Source organism: Talaromyces amestolkiae, assembly GCF_001896365.1.
Source record: "Talaromyces amestolkiae strain CIB chromosome Unknown scaffold6.1, whole genome shotgun sequence".
Taxonomy (NCBI): domain Eukaryota; kingdom Fungi; phylum Ascomycota; class Eurotiomycetes; order Eurotiales; family Trichocomaceae; genus Talaromyces; species Talaromyces amestolkiae.
The window spans coordinates 897,481-919,248 of NW_024468042.1; the positions used below are offsets into that span (position 1 = coordinate 897,481).

The window sequence follows — 21,768 nt, forward strand, 5'->3', positions numbered from 1 at the left end:
AAATTCAGAACGGCGGCACACCAATTGAGTATCTGCACTTTCAATTCATTTGTAGACCCGCAATGACTCCCTCTCGCCAGTACCACAGTCCAGCCCACGAAGCACCAGGTCCGACAAGAATCTGCCCGGCTACAACACTCAATGCACAAATAAGACCAGCCTGGGTTTTGATGTAGCCAAAGCAACGCAAGTCCCAGATCGAGTAGATATTGCTTATAAACCAGGTGGTGAATGCAATTGCCAGTTCAGCCGGAAAGAGTTCTGTTTGATGCATTTGTTTATGGTTGCTGTCCCAATAAGACCGAAACAAACTCTGGGATAGGGCACTCGGCTCATCATGTGCGTATAAAAGCAGTGTAATATGAGCCACAGCTTGCAAAATGAATGCAAAAAGATACGCCGATTTCAAAATCGGGACATCTTGAGCCTTGTAGCATTCAAGCTCGGACTGTTCTCGATCTTTATGCACTTCACGTTTTGAAAACCATATCCGACCAATGTGTGCAAAGCAGAACGTCAGACCACAGACAAGAATTGATGCAAACTGGCAGACACGAGGTACCCATGTAGCCAACTTTACTACACCGAATAAATCCGAAAGGATGAGCATCGTAGGTAATACATACCCGACAATGAGCGCTGGTATGAAGGCGCAGGCGACCTCTAGTTTGATAAATCTCCTAGTGGGCAGGGTAGTAGATAAGAAAGCACTCAAAATTGCGTAGACTGGTGATGTAAGTGCGAATCCTAGGGTTTGAGCTGCCAATAGGTACAGACTGGGCAAAGCGAGAATGGTGCCCCGATTTCCTAGTCGATATCCTTCAACTATGTATATAGTTATCGGCGATATGAGGTTCGACAAGTAGTAGAAGTTGCACAGTGCCTGGTTCCCGGCTTGCCTGTCTATCGATGAGTACCTGGTACTTTGAATGGTTGCGTCATCCGTCCTAGAATTAGGCGACAATCTATAGGCCATGAAGGCAGTATAGGCCATCCACAAAGCAAAAGTAATTTGTACCAGACGCACTTGCTTCAATGGCTGTGCAGGTAATTCGTCGTCATACGGTAGGACTCGTGGTCGTCTCTTGATGGGAAGGTACTTCAATCTTGAACCACCTGTAATTGGCTCACCAAACAGGTCTACGTAAGAATAAGGCGCTTTAGCGGCTATCATGTATTCCCAAGTCACTTTCGAAAGAAGAGGCGTTTCAAATGCTGCCAATGACTGGAATAGATGCGCGCCGGAAACTAGCTGCTTTGTACGCTCATGCCGGCAGGCTTGCGTTTTCGTGAAGATATCGGCAATATCCTCATCATCTAGATCATTCAAGCCGCTGCTCCGGCTGTTTTTCTTATCTAGAAGAACATTAATGAGTTCTGCTGCTGATTCAATAGCCAAATTGCCTCCCTGACCACTTATGGGATTTAGCTAAGTGATTTTGACGTTAACTTGATTTGATACGATCCTAGACCGAATGGAGTCAAACCTTATAAGCTGAATCTCCCAGCATGAGTATCCTCTTGAGAAACCATTTCTCATGCACATATTCATGAAGAGGCGTGAGCGTAGTAATCAGACGTTTAGCGTATATCTGACCGAATGTAAGCGTCTTTGTGATCGGGGCATGCTCGTACTTATCGACGAATTCTGCCTCCATTTCTCGGTTGCATCGTAGTATGTCCTTGCCGTACTTCGTCTCCGGCAACCTCGAAAAGAAGAACCAGTAGATCCGATTTTCAGGTCCAGAGACGACTAGTTGAGAATGCCCTGTTCCGACGGTGGTATATGTGCTGCCACGTTCCCAACCAGGCACATCTTGAGCGATACCAAAGCTGCAGATATAATGGCATGACATCGGTCCTTGCTCGTTTGTTGAAAAGTACTCAGGTGCCTGCTCGTCAGCAATCCGGAACATTTCCCGCCTCACGGTACTGTGTACCCCATCAGCCCCAATAAGTAGAGATCCACGGAAGCTTTGTCCATCTGTTGTGAAGACTTGAGCACCTCTTTCGACTAGCTCAACACGATCGACTTTTTTGTTCAGCAGCACACAGTTCTTGTTTCGCAACCGGTCGTAGAGCACACGAAGGAACCATTGACGATCGATGAATATAAGCTGATATCCGTGTCTTTTATGAACTGTCAGCATGAAATCACTCCATAAAATGTTCATCTATATAGCATATATACCGATACTCAATATGATCGTGGAAGCGCGCTACATTAAGTAGACAATCACCGGTTTGTTTGTGGATGTGAGTTCCACGCTTGTCTTTATAGTCCAACTTTGCGATTGGTTCGTATAGATCAAGTTGGTCGAGAATTCGAGCCCCGTTTGGAAGTATTCCGATGCTGGCGCCTATTGTTGGGTCGATCTCGCCATGCGATTCCAGTAGAAGATAGTCGATATTGAACTTTTCTAGCATGTGGGCTAGAACAAGACCTGCTATGCCTCCACCAACAATTAGTACTTTGAAAGATTTTTCTTTTGATGACATGTTTCAAGGTTCTAATTTTGTCGAAAGTATCATGGTAGATTGAGTTAAGTTTCACTAGGTGTTATTTCTTTGATACGGACACGAAAGAGATTCTGGGAAAAGTTGGATTTAAATCGGTTTATATTTGACAACACGCGCAAATCCCTGTCAACATATTTACGTCTAGGCCTTACTGACATTGTGATAAGTTAGTATCGCCCTACAGATCTCGGGAGTGGCATACATGGTTATCAGACCACTAGTCATTTTGCTTCTTCAATCAGATCCGTCCAGGTCGTACACGCGCCATGCATGTAGGTCACATTCCGTACCAAATCCTGCATAATCCCTGACAAGTCAACCCGGTACAATTGGCGGGTAAAACATCAAAAACTCTCGCGAGTTGGAAAACTCGATTGGTCGTGGGTGACGTGCTTCCTGTGTGCTGAATCATAATATCTGAGAAGTATTTACTGATTCGGGTGATATGTCCATAGTGGTTATAATGAATTCAACTATTCCTGGGTCTCAAAAATGGGTGGCATTTGAGGATGAGGGCTAATCGACGAAAATTTTTTTTGTGTAGTTAAAAGGTTACACAGTGTCTTGCCCTGAGATGTAAAAATAATGCCATAATTACATGTAGCTGAATGCATGTGGCATCGTCAAATACCTAGATAATAATTGACTCCTGGGCCGGTGATCTGCATACAAGTTGTAGCATCTGAGACTAAAGCATTGTAATTGAGAGTTAGACCTTTGATCTCATCAATAATATCAATTGAGACCCGATGTGTTACTGATTCGATCAGATCATACTAAGGGACACTTCTACGAGGCTTAGTATTTTAAACCGAGGCGTGAAATTACACCAGGGACACCAGACTAGAATAGTACCTATGTATCACAGTCATATCTCGTGCTCCTACTTTGGAAAACAAGAGGCGAAACCCAAGCGAGTGGATTGAGAAATGTAAAATACAAGTCTAGCGAGCATAGAAAACAATGCTTTAGGTTGAGATGGTCGAAGGCCAGTAACGAACCATATCCACCAAAACTTGCACAATAGCCCGACTACTTTTGTCGAAACCTAGCAGTTGATTTCGGACGTGGAAAAGTTGAAATAAAAATAATGTACAAATAGGCTTCTGAATTTTGTGCATATCAACCTATCAAACAGCCGATTTATAGCATGGCCCTTATACGGCGCTGGAAGCAGTTAGGGCTAGGAAGATAGTCCCAAATAGGAAATATTCGTCAACCCACGAGCCCGCCTAATAAGTAGCTGGAGTTCTCCTCCAGTCTAGTCATATTAAATCAGCTTCATCTCTGCTCCAACTCTTGTCATCTCGGCTACTGCTCGTCCTAGCATCTCTGCGGTCAAACCTCCCAAAATCTCAAAGACGGCCACATCGGCTTTGAGGGTCATGATTTGCAGCCCAGATGTGCTATTTATGGTCGCAATGACGCGATTACTAACAGGGACATCGTAAGCAGCTTATGTGCAACGGACAAGAAGGGGGTGTACGTGCATGTTGGAGGACACGAAATTCCGGGAGCTCGTATAAACTCTACAGTCAAAGTGTGTGCAAATAATTCGCACGGTGATTCCGATGGCGACAATCTACACTTAAAGACATTGTGTGCGCTGAAATTTATGTAGTCAAGTGTAAAAAGACATTATCGTATGGGTACTTCAGAAACCAATCCTAGTTAGCCTTCATTAAGCCCAACCAGCTGAATCATCCTTACCCTAGTGACAGGTATACATAATCCAATATACCACCTTTATACTCATAGTGCTTCTGTATACCAGGACCCGCTAGAGTATCATACCATTGAGACAGCTTCTCATTATTGAACATCAATCTGAACTTTCTGCCACATCAACAGCGTAGTCAGAATTCCACCGGCAGCAAAGCCAAGCACTATTCGCATCTGCAAATTGAAGCTTTCGGCAAACTCATATCGCACCACGGTCTGCAAATTTGCGGGCAATGTGCTGATGGCTTCAGTTGATCTAAAGATAGAGAAAATCTGTTGGGAACTCAGTGAATTCAACAGCTCATTCTTGACCCAGCTGTTCCCTACAGCCGTGACAAGGGAGACTACCAAAGCGCCTCCAAGGAATCGGAACTGCACGGTGGCTGCGGTCCCAACAGCTACGATACCAACTATTAGCTCATTATATTTGACTACAATAGATAAGCGTGGTCTTACCCAGATCTTCTTTCTCAAAAACGAATGGGATCAATAGGGTGGCGCCCCCTAAACAGAACCCGAAGCCTATGCCGATAAGTACTTCARGGCCGTAMAAGCCACTCCAGTTTGAATCGGTGGTAGATATCCGCGACGCGAAAATAACACCTAATACCTGCAATAAACTCCCGATAATCATGACGTATATGGGAGGAATTCGCAGGCTTTTGCACAGACCGGCGGCCAGTATTGATCCAATAGGTCCGCTTAATGAGAACGGAAGCAGCCTGAGACCTGCTTGTAAGGAGTTTAAGGCTTGCACGTTTTGATAGCGGATCGGCAATTGGAAGATGAATGTGATGCTAATGGCGCCGAACATGAAAGAGGATCTAAAAACCTTCGAGTTAATAATGCTCTGACATTGAACTCCCAGAGGCTTAGACACACATTATTAACCCCATGATCACCCGACTTTGGCAGAATCTCCATGGAAATACAGGCTGTACAAGGCTCTGGTGGCGTTTTGCGTGCCAGTACTGGCTCAAAAGGAAAGCCATCCAAGCACCTGTCGATGCACACAATGGCCCCAAAGCCTCTCCGGTTGTCCAAGAGAGGCGGGAAGCCGCTTGATCAAACCCGCTGATGATCAATGCTACTGCTGCAAGCATCAAGAGTGCCCCAACTAGGTCAATGTTTTGTAGGCGGGGTCGTTCTCTTGTTGCTATTTTACCTTGGTTTGGGAAATCTGCTGGCACTGAGAAGAGCAACAGAATACCTGAAACGACACCAAGGGGGGCGCTGATAGTCGTTATCGTGAGTCAATTCTTTTCATTGAGAATATCTCGAAATACTTACTTGAGTAAAAATACCCATCTCCATGTCGATTTTTCGGCTATGAGGCCCCCAAATATAGGTCCCATGGCGTTTCCGAGAGCAGCCAAAGCTATTGCCGAAGCAGTGTACAAGGGGTATTTCACTGGGGGGACTAGTTCGTATAGCATCACCGTAGATATTGAGTATAGGCCCGAGCCGCCGATGCCCTGGAATGCCCGACATACGATTCTGAAATGCGGAAATCAGGGCCTCTTGCAGATTATATCAATGGCAAGGGGAAAGAGTAGGACAGAACATACAACTGGTTCATCGTTTGAGCTGCTCCACACCCTCCTGAGAAGGTCGTGAAGATTGTCAACGCAATCATACACATTGGTTTACGACCAAATAGGTCGCTCATCTTTGCCCAGATTACTAGACCAACTGGTCGTGAATTAGTGAGAATATGTTCCCAACCATACGGGTATCTTACCGATGTAGGTGATCAGATACGCCGTAATGATCCAACTACTCTCGTTAAATTTCTCAAGGTCATTGGTTATAGACACGACCGCAGTGCTGACGATGGTAATTTCGAAATTGATAAGTAAGATACCCAAGAAAAGCCTGCAAGTAGCGTTATGTCAGTTAAGCTTGGGAAAGAAGACTTGGTATTTGTAACTTTCCCTGTCGTGATAATGTGAAGCCTCCATCCTGAGATATACTTGAAGTTACCATGGAGCTGTTGGTCTGCTGTAGTAAGCGTGTTTCCATGGCTTGATATCTCGCCGGACAGCTTCTCAGTGCAGTTGTCCATTGCTACTGTCTTTTCTCTCCAGACAATATACGGTTAATTGTGAGTTCCGCTTCTTCTGTCTGGCAGTCAACAAGGCCTCACCTGAATATGGACTCAATGGCTTTCATCCGAATCCCACTTCTCATGTGCAACACTCTCTGAAAAAGGGCCAATAATTGTATCCTTCAGTCATTTCAGTTGAACAGCATATGTTGACACGAGATTGACTCAATATATTTGTGATGACCTCACAAAGGCTTAATAATAGTGAATAAATTGCTGAACTGCTTTTTGTGATTATAGCTGCATGATATTGTATTCCATTCAAACGTGCCGCAAATAATGAATGTACATACGATCAGACTCTAGCTGCATGAGATTGTAGATCCGAGGGTTTTCAAAAAAGAAAAAGTTCAATAATAGTTAATTTAGTAGACGAGACTAAAAACACAGACTACGAGCAGGCTAATGCGCAAACAAAGAAATACTTCCCCTCTTACTGGAAATAGTTCGCATAGTTCTTGGAAGTCTTTACCCACACTATTATCTACACCATAGACTCCTCAGTGGGGAAACAAAGAAAGACCAGTTGTCAAGACACTACACTCTGGAGGAGTGGAGTAAGATAGTGAGGCTTTTCGCTGATGATGGCCCGAGATGCTCCGAAGCACCACTCAATTGTCCCATGACAAGTTCGCTTGATGTAATGTGTTACCTCAAATCCACCTACGCTGAAGTCAACAGCATGCCATAAGCAGGACCTCGGCCAAATGATTCTCGAATGATGACCAAATTATTACGGCTCSTTTAGGCAATTAGGGCTTGGAAGAGTGTCCGAAATAGGAAACGTTCATCCCATCAAACTCGGCCCCACCGACCCGCCGGCGTTCTCCATGCTCATCACTAATCACTCCATCTCATCAGCTTCAAACCACATTCATTTCAATCCAACTATCATACACGCTCACTACATATAGAAAGTCTCGAAACAATGCGGCTCCCCTTTGCCGCCGCGAGCATCGCCTCGCTGCTTCTATCATGCACCATCCCCATCTCCGTCGCCGGCGAACACACCTCCAACTGGGCCGTACTCGTGTCCACCTCACGCTTCTGGTTCAACTACCGACACCTCGCCAACGTCCTCTCCCTCTACCGAACAGTGAAACGACTCGGAATTCCGGATTCGCAAATCATCCTTATGCTCCCGGACGACATGGCCTGTAATCCACGCAATGCCTTCCCTGGGACAGTTTATAGTAACGCCGATCGAGCGGTTGACCTGTACGGAGAGAATATCGAGGTTGATTATCGCGGTTACGAGGTTACGGTCGAGAATTTTATAAGATTGCTTACCGATCGGCTGGATGAGGATGTGCCGCGGAGTAAGCGTCTGGGCTCTGACGCGGGCAGTAATGTGTTGGTATACATGACTGGCCACGGTGGGGACAGATTTTTGAAGTTTCAAGATTCAGAGGAAATTGGCGCATGGGATCTGGCGGACGCATTTGGACAGATGTGGGAGAAGAAGCGATATCATGAATTGCTTTTCATGATTGATACGTGCCAGGCGAACACGATGTACACGCATTTCTACTCACCAAACATTATCGCCACGGGTTCCAGCGCGCTCGACGAATCATCCTACTCACACCATGCAGATAATGACGTCGGCGTCGCCGTCATCGATAGATGGACATACTACGTCCTCGAATTTCTAGAGACGCAAGTAACCTCACCAAACTCAAAACTTACACTCGGCGACCTATTCGACTCTTACGACGAGAGCAAGATCCATTCCCAGCCTGGACTGAGATGGGATCTGTTCCCCGGCGGTGAGCAGGAGGGTCGTCTACGGACCGTGGTTGATTTCTTTGGAAATACGCAGAATGTGCAGGTGGAAAGTAACGCAACGACGGGGCCGGGGTCTTTAAAGGAGGATTTGGATGAGATTGCGAAATTGGTTGAGAAGTGGCAGAGGCGGGAAGAGGAGKATCCATTCTTGACGCAGAATACTACTACACTCTCCGATCACAAGGACAAACGTTCGGAACCGTCGCCTGCTGCTGGTACGGAGCGTCGACGACAGGTTGTTGCGGGGGCTAGTAAGATGACTGATGAGGACAGTTGGACGAAACGATTAGTTGGTTTGGCGGTTGTTGGTGCAGGTACTGGACTCTGGCTGGCTGGATCAGTCTTGGGTCGAAAGGCTTGATCAAGTTCCATGAATGTGTAGCGTTCTTTCTCATCTGTAATATTATACCCCCTTGTATTTCATCGGCATCATAATTCTACTTTCCTTGGTGGCTACAGCATCTACGAGAGCCGTATGGATCGAATAGTAACAATGCAACCATAAATAATACTATCTACTAACTACCTACTACCTACAAAGGTATCGCGCAAACAAATAGCAAGTCCCAATTCCTTCATATCATCCATCCATCCATCCAGCAAAAGCAGAGAAAAGCAAATCCATTTTCCACCCATACCATATTTGCTCGCCAAGTATTCGAAGAAGAAAGCAAGTATAGCACCGACATGAAGCGCAATCATTCAGACAGAAAACAAATAACATAACAAGTAGGGGACAGGCGATTAGCAATGGTGATGTTCATGCATGATGGAAAGCTATACTATATAATTCCGAGAACTAGGGGAATAGAATGACAATGTGAATAGGGATAAGTGATGCAATATGATAGTGTGATAAGACAACAACAACAACAATGCAACAAGCCCAAGCCAAAAATAGATGTCACCGCTTACTTCAAACTCCACGAGGAGAGAATCAATTTGAAGATCGCAATAAGAACAAAGGGGCCACCTCGCATGCATAACCAACACAAAACCTGTGTATCGGCCAGCAGTAACGACATGAATAAAGCCCAATAAGTAAGATGCATGCATATCAACGCCGAACTGATGATACCAGACGCCATGACCGAGAATTCGTACAGGAAAAGAGGAGCGGTGGACGTCCAAGTATGTCTGGACTACCCGACAACACTTCTAAAGCTCAAGGCTTCAAGAAACCCGCTCAAGTCTTCCTTTTGAACTTCTACCACGCAATGTTCAAAGCTATCGATTCGGATTCGGGCACTAGTCTCTTGTACCACTTCTTGAAAGGCAATACCAAATCGGTTACGGACAAGCCGTTTGTTTCCGTAGCGGCTCTTCTCGTCTTCTAATTCATCGTCAGAAGAATCCGAAGACTCATCTTCCTCTGTCTCCTCATCCGATGCATCATCATCGTCTTCGCCACGACGGGCCCGCTCGGCCGCACGCTTTTTTCGTCGTTCCTCACGCTCTTTCTTTTTCTTATCTGCAGCTTCTTTCTTTGCCTTTCGTGCTTCATTCTTCTTTGCGAGAGCCGCAAAGTCAATGACACCACCGCCACCACCAGTGCCGACTACCACATAGACGCCGCGGTCTTCGTCTAGACCAGCTAGAACAAGAGGCGTACCCAGAATCTTCTTCTTACCCATCTTAGTTTCGCTCTTATCCCGTTCTTGCACTTGAATTGCTTCGGCGACCCAGAGTGCCAGTTTTGTCAAGGCTCCTGGGTTAGTGAAGAGTCTAACGTCTGGTCCGTCCTTGACAACGCCAATACGGAAAGCTCGTAGATGGCGAATCTGATTCTTCGACATCAGCGACGTTCCAGTACGAAGTATCGAGCGATGAAGATGTTGTGCTAAAGGCAAAGACTCAACGAGTAGCGTGGGTGAATCAGATCCGGTCGGAGAGAGTGCATCGTAGGCGCTCCAAAATCGAGGGTGAATATTCGCCGGGTCGGTATCTGATGGGCCGGACTTGTCCCTAGCTAATTGTCTGGTTGTGTAGGATCCAGATTCCCAAGCTGTTGCTGCGCTCGGTCCAACTTCTAGAATCGACCCCAGAATAACGGCGACATCTGTTGCCGACAAGCACGCTTTCCAGCCCCAACTTCGCACAAAGCCCCAACCTTCTCGGTTGCTGCTGTGCCCGGACGCGACAGGAGGAACCAGTCCGTCCAAGCCGTACATTGGGGCATATTTCAGCAGTCGTGACCGTAGTACGCGCTTCAGCTCCATGTCCATGTGATTATAATTCTGGTGACATTGTGTCAAGCTAATGCCCATTTTAGCCAACAGCTTATGTAGCCTTTTACGGCCATTCTCCGTCCATACGTGTAGTCTTGACGCGAGATATGGGCTATGTAGCATGCTTTCATACAGCGACCAATGCCGTACAAGTAAGAAACGAGGTTCGGGTGACAAGCGTATCGACGTATCTGTTGGAGATCTTCCTGTAGTAGGAATGACGTCCGTGTTAGAGCCAGGGATATCCCGAAAATTGTCCATGCCTTCAGGGGGGTTGAGTCGATGTACTTCGTCTCGCATGATCTGTCGAATTTGTTCACCTCGTGATCCACCCCATCCAGCTGAACCTCCATACTCAGACGAGCTCGAGATACCGACACCAGCCATCGTTCGTCCAGAAAGCTCCATACTAGATGTTCCCACAATTGCCAGCCACAGAAGGTCGTTATCTTCACGACCTAGCTCGGAAGCTAAGGAATACATCATTGACGATATCGGCTCTGAATAGGCCGTGCCTGAGTTGTAATATGTCTGTAGTATACTCTCGTGCTTTCGTTTCATTCGTAGTAATCGTCGTCTTAGGCTCCGCGCTGATGGCTGGCGTGAAACCGGTGATACGAAGTCTGGTTCGGGGGTGGGTGTGCGCGACGAGTTTGAAGAATCGTGTCCAATTGCACGGCGGCGATTACTGGGGGACGAGGTAATGGGCGAGCTCTGCACGAAAGTTAGTGAAACGTACGTGACTAATGTAGTGCAGAAATACGTACTGAATTGCTCCTCCTACGTTGTCGTGGACGTTCGTCCTCCTCCTCGTCGCTGTCTTCTAGTTCGCGTCCCGACCAGGATTTCCTTTTCTTAGAGCCTCCTTCAAGACCATTGTCATCGTTTTCACTTTCCGAGTCGTCTAGATTGTCGCCGTCATCATCGACCTCTGGCATTTCTTCAAGGGCATAGTAGGCGTCGCGTTCGTTGGTCAATTCCTCCTCAATGTCACCATCATCGAAGACAATGATACCTCCGCTGCCGCTTTTATAACTTCGATTCAGACAGCCTTTGTCAACACCGCGACCTTTCCGCAAAGCACTCAGGTTCATCTCCGCGAGAGCTTCTCGTTCACGGAATTGATCTGGATGTCCTCCAAAGACATTGACCAAATTCCACGGTCGTCGCGCGTCAATAACCCACACTTCTACCCCTCCCAACTCCTCGGATTCGTCTTCCTCGCTCGTCAATCGTAGTATCTCGCTCATATCGACAAGTCCACCGACACCAAGACAAACCACTACTCCGCCGCTACCTCCATCAGTTGTCCGCATGGGCCGCACGAGCTCCTCTCCGGCGCGCGCGAGGTCACCATATCCGGCAATGGGTTGGATCTTATGGGCTATATAATCGCGTTTCAGCAACGTTGTAAGGATGCGGCACGCGCAGAGGGCATCGGGTTCGAGCGCAACGAGTATCAGGACAGGCGGCGAGAGAGGGTGGTGTGATCGCAGGAGTTGGAGGTATAAATGTCCTATCAAGGAGCGTGGAAGATACATGGCTGTTCCTAGTGCATGTACTGATTGATGCCGTTCAATTTACTTCCTCAATCAGTCTCTAACGCTGTTCCGTAGGCTAATCAGTCATATCCCTCGAGTGTAGCGTGACTTCGTAAGATGTCGTAAAAGGTAGTCCTGTACGCTTTAACTGATCGAAAAGCGGGCGAAACGCGACGAGGGACGAGGCGGGAAACAATGCAATGATAAGGAGTAAATGCAATCAATAAAAGTGCAATGGTGGTCAGCAGAGTAATGCTAAGCGTGAACACATTGTGTCTATGCAATAGAGTAAAGAGAGCAGTTGTTGTTGTGTTGTAATAGTATGTGAATATGTGTAGAGACAAGCGCKGTGTTCACGCGTCTTTTTTGGCAGACGTGCTCCGCGGCGGGTCCTTCCTTCCTTCCTTGCCTGTTCGGGCTGGACGTCATTCCGCCTTCAAGCTCCTTGCAATTCACAGAGTACGGATAAAACATCAATTATTGATTTACGATTATTATCATTTCAGATATTGACTATAGTTTCGCCCGCGAATCCTCTTCGACATCAAACTCGGTGGTGCACAGCAAAAAAGTGTCGCGAAGAGCCTGAAAAAATCAGCCTTGAACAGGTCACCCAACAACCAGCTGTGAAACTCACCTTCAATCTGTACTTCTCATTGATGGCCTGATAATCATCTCCAGCAAGCATGTCGCAAAAATGCCGGATCGAAGGATAATGCACAATTGAGATCTCATTCCACCAGTCCTGCTCTGGCCGATCGACACCCCCCCGCGAGTCATTCAAGGAAGCTGAATTGCTAGGAGGCTTAACGACATTGCCAACAATTTTGGCATTGCCTCCACGTTTCCCGGCGACAGGGATGAATGCCTGCCCATTAAACAATCGATCAGTAATCTCCCTCTAGAACTACTCCATAGCAACTTTTCATGGGTTTGGGCCTTTTTTTTTCGTGGATACTTACTTGTCCGTATTGGAAATAATTCTTCTTCCCATCAGGATGATGGAAATGAAGCAGATTGAGCATTGTTACTGGTTTGTCATGTTCTAGAGTCAACTTATCCATAAATGCTAACAACTCCGGCGACACCTCTAGCGACTGAGAAGTCTCTTTGCTCTGACTTCGAATCTTGCTCAACGACCCTGTCAACGGCGGTGGTGCTTGTTTCTTCAATTTTGCATCTGTTTCTGGAAAGCTTCCTAATAATTTAGATGGAATACCCGCAAGAATGCGATACTCAGTTAGGATCACATCTTGCAGTTCCGACGGAATTAGGGATGACTGTTCCAAAGTCTGTCCGCCTGTAGGCTGTAGCAATAGCATAAGATCCCATTTTTGAGTCAGTAATGGGTTTACATCGAGGACCGTTGGTTGAACGACGACATGGCGTGGTCGCGATGCCACCACTATTTTGACGGATGGGTTGCTGCGGAGTTGGGCGACGAATGTCTTTGCATCGTAGCTAGAATTTTTGAAGGCGAGAAGGTGTAAAGTTAATCCAGGCATAGTCGAATATCAGTGTTTGTAAACTTGTTATAATATTGATGATTTAATCGTCTTCTACATCGAGAGAAGAACAAGAATATGTAATCTTCCAAGGTCGGGATAGGCCGAGGCTATTCGCGGCTTGATAATTGCGGGGAGATGATTACGTCTATGGGCACATAACCCTAACACATCTCGCATCACATACCTGCCACGGGGATCGATATATGAATCCTGTTTTTAAATTTGGTCTAATGTACGTGCTTTTCAGCAGCCCAGAATGCCGAAAGCAATCATATTATAGCAAAGGTGCCGTGAGCCAATCCAGATTCGAGAATGAGAACTCAGATTCAGCATCTTCCAGGAACACGTCGTTTCCTGCTCCTCTAATGAGCTCAGACCTCTGCATTTCGGAAATTTGTACTGCAGATACAGCCGTTTGACTCTCCAGCTGTTTCTTGCGTGCAAGAGTCGCTCTTTCCATCAGCCGTGCTAAAGGCTTATGGAGCATTGCATGGGTCTGTGTCTGCGAATCTTCAGATAACCACTGATTACAAAGCTGCGACACCACCTCCCAGGCATGCTCCGTCTCGGGTGTGATGGGCCGTACACAAAGTTCAGAAAGAACGAATGCCGCTACATTCCTGTGCTTGTATGTCTTGTTGAGCCAATCCCATGGGGCTGTTGTCTCTTTATTCTGCAGTAGCGTGGCAAACTTGAGGATTTCCAGTGCCATATGGAATATTTCATCATATGTCGTCGTATTCGAAGATTGATCTGCTCTAGCGGCGTTGAGACGATTGACAAGCCATGCCATGGACAGCATGAGGCGGGCAATTACGGCTGTCAGCCACTGTATTGGACTGTCAATGTCCAATTTGCGCAGAAACTGTGCCTSGAGCCGGTCTGAAAGATCAGATATGATGCTCCCTTTTTCAAAGGATGAAACCTGCTTGGCGTCTTTGTGTAGGGACTTGCCGGACCAGTACAAATTGCTTATGACTTCGCAATTGATAATGCACAGCGTAATATCCGTATATCCCTGATGTATGGTCGGAAGCACTGTCATTTGCGGCGTGAGATCATCGCAATCGATGTTTGAGGGAATTTTTGCATCAAACATGTCAGGGTGTATCTGTGGATCAGTTCCCTGATCCTCCGAACAGAGCATGTCAAGAATGCAGATGTGCCACCACAATCGACGGCGTATTTCAATCTCGAAAGGAGACAGTCTCAAATGTTCACCATCGCGATGCACGCCTAGCCGCTGTGCGACCCGAACCACGATGGCTGCCTCAGCCCATACAAGTCGTGAGTCACCACATCGGCGAAGACATAATAGGAACAAGACGGAGGCTTGTAGTACTCGAATATCTTGAGTGCCTATAAGACTCGCTTTTCCTAGAGCCTGTCTCACGCAGTTCATGTACCTATTAATGCACGTGTCATGATCCTCGCCAAGAACAAAAGAACACTTCTGTGGCGTCATGCTCACTACAGCGCCAAAGCACATAGCCAGTATTAGGGCCTCCTGCGCAGTATCCAGTTGTAAGTTTGCATTTGCGCCGAGCTCGCATACCAAAGAAGTAATCGATGGCTTGTGCAGAAATGCTATCATAGGCGCCACATTCACCTGATATACATCCCACAGTGCTTGTACCTGTGGCGGCTGAAGGCATTCAGCATAGGTTATGACGGCATTGGTTGATTGATCGGACCCAAAAATTCCAATGGAGGATACAGAAGGTGTGACCATTTTGGTAATGGTTGTATAGGCGACACTCTCCTCATCCGAAGACCTGTCACAGATCTCTTGTAGCTCATTTATCTTGACATTATGAGCTGGAAATTAACATATTCATATCAGAATAGACGTACCTTATCCCCAAGGACAACCGACGCCTCATCCCCGACATACCGACTTCGTCCTTCGCGCACGACCAATCTTCCGCGGGAGCATTCCGTTTCATTGACGGCACCTGCCGAATCAGGGCTCACGATTACTACGTTCCCCTTTGGTGAAGTCTGAACCCTAGACCGCAACAACTCAACCTCTTCCTCTAACTCCTTCAGATGGGCCAAAATCTCGGATATTGGCGGCCGCCTCAACTTCCGAGTGGCTCGCTTTTGTCCCGGATAGGAGCATTCAACGCCAGAGGTAAGACATCGCGTGCAACAGGGATATATCTTATCGCAGCCGACCTTTCGTTGGTTGCATTGCTTGCAACTGCGCTTGGTCAAGCTGTTCTCTGTTTCATTGCGAACGAGCGGGGACTTTCTTCTGGAGATGTCCATGATCAAAAACTGACTGCTTTCTATGCAGCTATATCCTTCAGGATGCAGTCATCTTGTATTTCTGATTTGACAATGCAAAGCAATTGTGCCAAGTTCAATTTCCGGGTCGCTTCCAAGGCAAGAAGGTTGATGCGCTGCTTATGTAAGTTTCGGTGTACTTCCATTCTTGATGTTAATTGGTCAATGTATGAGCTGCTCTTGCGTGAGCATTGATAGAAGCTCTGGAACGAAATTATGGGCAATATTATTTCGAGATTCTATCTATAAGTACAAGTACAGTAAGTCCGTCTCATCCTTGCTAGTTTTTTCTAAACTCACTCTCCGTTTCCAACCAAGTACCAAAATTCTTCAAATCCGGATGAATCTTCTTCAACTCTGCGACATCAGCTTTGAATCCCTCATCATGAAACCACTGAAACATATAACCCATTTCCTTCATGAAAGCCATTATCAACGAGCTAACCGGCCGGAAGGTAAGAGGTATTGACTGCCCCGTCTCTTGCTCAAAGATCTTGGCAAATTGATCAAACGTCAATTCATCACCAGCAAGCGACAGGCCTTGTCCTCCATACGTCTCCGGATGCAGAAACCCCTCGGCAGCAAAATCACCAATGTCGCTTGTCGCTACCAATTGTAACGGCTTCCCCTGAAGCGCCGTCTTGAAGCAAGTCGCAAAGACTTTACCGAAGAAATTCGGGGTCAAGTTGTCGAAAAACGCCACCGGACGGAGGATGAACCACCCCATCTGAGTGTTTCTGGTTCTTTCGATGAGGTGCTGCTCGATATTGTGCTTGTTGATGAAGTGCGGGACGCGAGTTGGGTTGGTAGGTGAGGCGGACGGGCCACCTCGATCTACAGAGCTGTACACGAAGAATTTGACGTTGTGCTTGAGTGCTTCATCGATTAGGGCTTTGCCTTGCGTTTCTTCTTTGGCTTCGTTGTTAATTGCGACTGCCTTTTATTGGTTTGAATGTTAGCTGCTGTCTCATACCAGTTCATGCAAACGAAGACCTACCTGCACACTAAAGACACCCCAGATGGGAGTCTTTGTCACATGTTGCGCACTCTGGAAGATCTCTGCTGGTTTATCGAGATCGCCTTGGACTAACTTGATGTTCGACGATAACTTCGCGAGTCGCTGAGCCGATGCGGACTGCGGATTGCGCGTGACAGCAAGTATCTCAAAAGAGGCGTTCCTCGCGACGAGACTTCTGATGACAGATCCTCCTTGCTTTCCTGTCGCACCGGTAACTAGTATAGCTTTCATCATTGTGGACTTTGAAATCAGATATGTGGAAGAGATATTGCTGCCGATGATGTCGGTTTGAGAGTCCAATCCGCCAGGGCATTTCACGGATTTTATATGAGAAAGTTGGCAAATCCAATTCCATGGGAGAGAACTCTAATCAATTATCGGACGAAAATGATGCGAGAAATATCTCCTTTCTTGTTTCCAAAGTAAAGCATTTTGAGTCGAGGCGCAAAATGCGTCATCACTACAAAGCTCGGGATTGATATCGAGGCCGAGCTGAGTAATTAGGGTTATGGTCGCTGAGCCGCGAACAGATTCCTCACAATAACAATTCTAGGTCAGATGGCAATCAGATCAGGGGAAGAACTTACAAGACGGACGAGTTGATTTTTGACCGACATATTCAGGTCTGTCACAGTAACATTCGTCGGTCAACCCATACATCAATCATGATCCAAAGTATGTTCCATTCAATCTGACAGCGTACATCACGATCATCCTTACATTGATCCAAGGATGTATCCTTCTAGGTATTACTAGACCATCAAGTATGCGTGCATCCTTTGGTCTACTTATCTAGCTGAATAAAGCCCTCCAAAGTTGAAAGAATAAACGTCGCTGTAAAGATTTACTAAATTAGTAAGCGGCTAATTGGCGGAATTGATTGGCATTGAACCCCTGTAAAAGACCGTACTAACTAGGGGATAACACTGGCGTCAACCGAAGTACGCAGCTAGTAGTCAGTCTCTAGCCTTATGCTGGATCAATTACGCCGTTTTGAAATGCCAGTACAACGTGGCTCTTTGGCGGTTATGAATCGATAGGAGCACAGCAGTCTTGTATCAATTACTCCACCAGGATCATCTCTCAAATGACAGAAGAGCGTATGCTGAATCCAGCGCATCATCAAGACATTCATCTTGCGCGATGTCCAAAAAACCGACCCATGGCGACTACACGGTTGGGTGGATCTGTCCGCTGGAGGTAGAACAAATCGCGGCGTTGGAGATGCTGGACGAGGAACACGAGCGTCTACCGCAGCCTTCGACAGACCACAACGTCTACAACCTCGGCAGCATTGCTGGGCATAACGTCGTGATTGCAGGCCTCTATCAACCAGGAAATAGTCCGGCGGCTACGGTTGTCACTCAGATGCGAACCACGTTTCTAAACCTCAGGTTCGGCATGTTGGTTGGTATCGGCGGTGGCGTCCCGGTAAAGACTGATCATGGATCAATACGGCTAGGCGATGTCGTGGTCAGTAAGCCAGTAGGTAGCAATTCTGGAACCTTACAATATGACCACGGCAAGGCCAAGGCCGGCCTGTTCGAACGCACAGGAGCCCTGGCCCCGCCGCCTGCCGTGCTTCTCAACGCAGCGCAAGATCTTCAGGCAAAGAGAGCTAGGTCGCGACATGATCCTCTCGAGAAGAATCTCAAAAGAATTGACACAAGTGTTCCCGGACTCCAAAGATACAAGCACCCAGGTGCAGCACACGATTGCTTGTACGCTTCCGACTATATACACAAAAAGCCTGGAGAGTCTTGTGCCGATTGTGGATGTGATCCGTCGCGAAGAATCCAAGAAACGGTCGACGACGGCGATGATGGTGACGCACCATTCATAGTTGTCCACAGAGGAACAATTGCCTCGGGGGAGCTGGTGATCAAGGATGCTATGTTGAGGGACACGTTGGCAAATGAACATGGTGTGCTTTGCTTTGAAACGGAGGCAGCTGGGTCTCTCGCTGACTTCCCTTGCATTGTCATTCGCGGAATCTCGGACTATTGTGACTCCCATAAGAATGACCTATGGCACGGATATGCAGCAGTGGCAGCAGCGGCGTACGCAAGGCAGCTGTTTTTCCATATACCAATCAAAGAAACGAAGCGGTTAGTGTGAATATTTAACAACCAAATAGACTAGTTCACGAAGCTAACTTGATACAGCTATATCTCTGAAACCGCAGAAACGGACATTCGCTACTTGAAGAAGCAGCAAGACACCAAAGCCCGTCAAAGAATCCTCGATTGGCTCACACCAGTGGACTATGGAGCACAACAGAGCGATTACATGAGGATGCGAGCACCGGCAAGTGGGAAATGGCTCTTGGAATCTGCAGAGTACCAGGCATGGCTGAAGGCCGATAAGCAGACACTGATATGCCCGGGTATTCCAGGAGCTGGGAAGACAATTCTTACAGCTGTCGTGGTTGATGATCTGACTGAAAGAGTCAACAGCGACCCGGCCATTGGCATGGCGTACATCTACTGTAACTTCCGACAGCAAGCCATGCAGAGCATTGACGACCTGATGACGAGTCTAGTGAAACAACTGACTCAGTGCCAGGCTTTGTTACCAAAAAGTGTGGAATACCTTTATGAGAAACACCAAAAGAAACGAACACGACCTTCCCTCGATGAGATTTTGGATCTTCTCCAAAATGTGGTGAAAATGTATACAAGGCTCTTTATTGTTGTTGACGCACTCGATGAGTGCCGTGTCTCCGATGATACTCGAGCAAGGCTTCTATCAGAACTCTTCAGTCTTCAAACGTTGCACGGAGTGAACATATTTGCCACTTCAAGGAACATTCCACAGATCATTGATCAATTTTATGGTAGTATCTCAGTAGAGATCCGTGCCCATGATGAAGATGTGCTCCAATATCTAAATGGCCGTATTGCACAGTCCGAATCAAAGGTCCTGAGAACCTGCAGTGAAGAAATTAAAAGTGGCATTACAAATGTGATCGATGGCATGTAGGTTTCCCTCCTGATGAACTCTTTTTTTTTAACAGAGTCCTAATATTATACATGTCTAGGTTCCTCCTGGCACAATTGCACTTTGACTCGATCAAAACAAAAGTAACGGCCAAAAAAGTCAAAGAGGCTTTGAGAAATCTTCCACGGGGTTCTCATGCATATAGTGACGTATATAAGAACGCCATGGAGCGGATCAAAACACAAGATACAGATTCTTGGGAGCTTGCAAAAAACATTTTATCGTGGATCATCCATGCTAAAAGGCCCCTAAAAATAGGTGAGCTACAGCATGCACTTGCAGTAGAAGATGGCGAGCCCGAGCTTGACGCAGAGAATATCCCGCATGTTGAAGATATGATCTCTGTGTGTGCAGGACTGGTCATAGTCGACGAAGAGAGCGAAATTGTCCGTTTGGTCCATTATACTACACAGGAATACTTCGAGCGGGCTTGGACTCTCTGGTTCCCAAGCGCCCAAATAGACATAACAAGGACGTGCATCACCTATCTGTCACTGAAAACTTTCGAGGCTGGGCTCTGTTCGTCGACCGAAGATTTTCAATTGTCAAACATATTTTATGACTATGTAGCGCGACATTGGGGCCATCATGCTTACGTGGCTTCTATAGGAGTAGAAGACATGATCTTCAAATTTCTCCAGAATGATGCCCAGGTCTCCAGTGCCGTTCAGGCGATGTTGTTCAATGAAGGTAGTCCAAAAAACGTGCCAAAAGGCATATCGGGGCTGCACCTTGCGGCATGGTTTGGATTGACGAGAATACTATCAGGATTCCTCAGAAACGGGTATGATCCGGATATCAAGGACTCTGGCAAACGAACTCCACTCTCGTACGCGGCTAGGAACGGGCATGAGAAGGCTGTGCAACTGCTGCTCAATCGTGGTGCTGACATCCACGCGAAAGGGAACGGTCCCGGTGGCGGAGGCGGCGATCACTACTGGTCCTACTCCGATCAAACTCCTTTGATGTATGCTGCTCGGAATGGAGAGGTAGCAGTCGTGCGGCTGCTGCTCTTCAGTGGCGCCGATGTCAGCGCAAAGGGCTTCAGCGACCGCGACAGCGACGACCACACCTACGGTCAGACGGCGCTTATGTACGCGGTTAGAAATGGGCACGAAGCGGTGGTACGGGTACTTCTCAGTAGTGGTGCTGATGTCAACGCGGGGGAAGGATGCCACAACGGCGACGGCATCTGGTTCTACGAATATAAAGAACGGACAGCACTGATGCATGCAGCCATGAAGGGACATGAGACAATAGTTCAGTTGTTGATCATTGGTGGTGCTGATGTCAACGCGGAGGAGGCAGGAGGCTCCAATGGCAGCGGATGCTATGACGACGAATATCCCAGGTACTACCACCGTACGGCGTTGATGTATGCGGCTAGGAATGGACACGAAAAGGTAGCCCAGCTTCTCCTTTGTAATGGCGCGGATGTCAATGCGGCCGAGTGTGGTAGTCGCAATGTGCACCGCAATACCAACAGATTCCCTTTCTACGATGGTCTAACGGCCCTGATGTATGCGGCCAAGAACGGGCATGAGATGATGGTACGGCTGTTGCTCAGCCATGGAGCTGAAGTCAACGAAAGAGAGACGGGCCACAAATGCCACGACAGTTATGACTTTGATGGAAGAACAGCATTGATGTACGCGGCAATTGGGGGGCATGAAAATGTTGTGCAGCTGTTGCTTGATGGCGGCGCTGACGCTAATGCGAAGGAGAAGGGCTACTACGACTATGGATTCAACGACAAAGATGAAGACGGAGATGATAACGATAACGACGACTGCGGCCGTACAGCGCTGACATATGCAATTATGAACGGACAGGAGGCTGTTGTTAGGCTACTGCTCACAGCGAACAAAGCCGACATCAACACTAAGGATTGTGCTGGACGCACACCGCTCTGGTATGCTACAGATAAGGGTCAAGAAACAATGATGAGATTGCTACTGGAGAACGGCGCAATCAGAACATAGCTTTGGGATCTCTTTTATACGTATATTTAGAGTTGTAACAGTCTGGTGCGGGTTTTGTACCAATT

The 21,768-nt window shown here is 47.1% G+C and overlaps 6 protein-coding genes across 6 annotated transcripts; 2 read left to right on the forward strand and 4 right to left on the reverse strand.

The window, feature by feature from the left end:
- Positions 1-40: 40 nt before the first annotated feature.
- Positions 41-2,499, reverse strand: BHQ10_003876 (uncharacterized protein; the record flags this gene model as incomplete). The annotated part of the gene is made up of 3 exons (XM_040876180.1): positions 41-1,429; positions 1,488-2,130; positions 2,192-2,499. The coding sequence occupies 3 exons, from the start codon at positions 2,497-2,499 to the stop codon at positions 41-43; spliced, it is 2,340 nt and encodes a 779-aa protein (XP_040732380.1).
- A 4,778-nt stretch (positions 2,500-7,277) lies between these two features.
- BHQ10_003877 (uncharacterized protein) lies at positions 7,278-8,498 on the forward strand (the record flags this gene model as incomplete). The annotated part of the gene is made up of 1 exon (XM_040876181.1): positions 7,278-8,498. One exon carries the CDS (start codon positions 7,278-7,280, stop codon positions 8,496-8,498), a length of 1,221 nt encoding a protein of 406 aa, XP_040732381.1.
- Positions 8,499-9,279: 781 nt separating this feature from the next.
- Positions 9,280-11,906, reverse strand: BHQ10_003878 (uncharacterized protein; the record flags this gene model as incomplete). The annotated part of the gene is made up of 2 exons (XM_040876182.1): positions 9,280-11,079; positions 11,133-11,906. The coding sequence occupies 2 exons, from the start codon at positions 11,904-11,906 to the stop codon at positions 9,280-9,282; spliced, it is 2,574 nt and encodes an 857-aa protein (XP_040732382.1).
- Positions 11,907-12,419: 513 nt separating this feature from the next.
- On the reverse strand, positions 12,420-13,411 carry BHQ10_003879 (uncharacterized protein; the record flags this gene model as incomplete). The annotated part of the gene is made up of 3 exons (XM_040876183.1): positions 12,420-12,491; positions 12,544-12,774; positions 12,869-13,411. The coding sequence occupies 3 exons, from the start codon at positions 13,409-13,411 to the stop codon at positions 12,420-12,422; spliced, it is 846 nt and encodes a 281-aa protein (XP_040732383.1).
- Positions 13,412-13,688: 277 nt separating this feature from the next.
- BHQ10_003880 (uncharacterized protein) lies at positions 13,689-16,955 on the reverse strand (the record flags this gene model as incomplete). The annotated part of the gene is made up of 4 exons (XM_040876185.1): positions 13,689-15,218; positions 15,269-15,369; positions 16,004-16,640; positions 16,701-16,955. The coding sequence occupies 4 exons, from the start codon at positions 16,953-16,955 to the stop codon at positions 13,689-13,691; spliced, it is 2,523 nt and encodes an 840-aa protein (XP_040732384.1).
- A 909-nt stretch (positions 16,956-17,864) lies between these two features.
- On the forward strand, positions 17,865-21,703 carry BHQ10_003881 (uncharacterized protein; the record flags this gene model as incomplete). Its single annotated transcript, XM_040876186.1, has 3 exons — positions 17,865-18,829; positions 18,887-19,699; positions 19,762-21,703. 3 exons carry the CDS (start codon positions 17,865-17,867, stop codon positions 21,701-21,703), a joined length of 3,720 nt encoding a protein of 1,239 aa, XP_040732385.1.
- Positions 21,704-21,768: the final 65 nt, after the last annotated feature.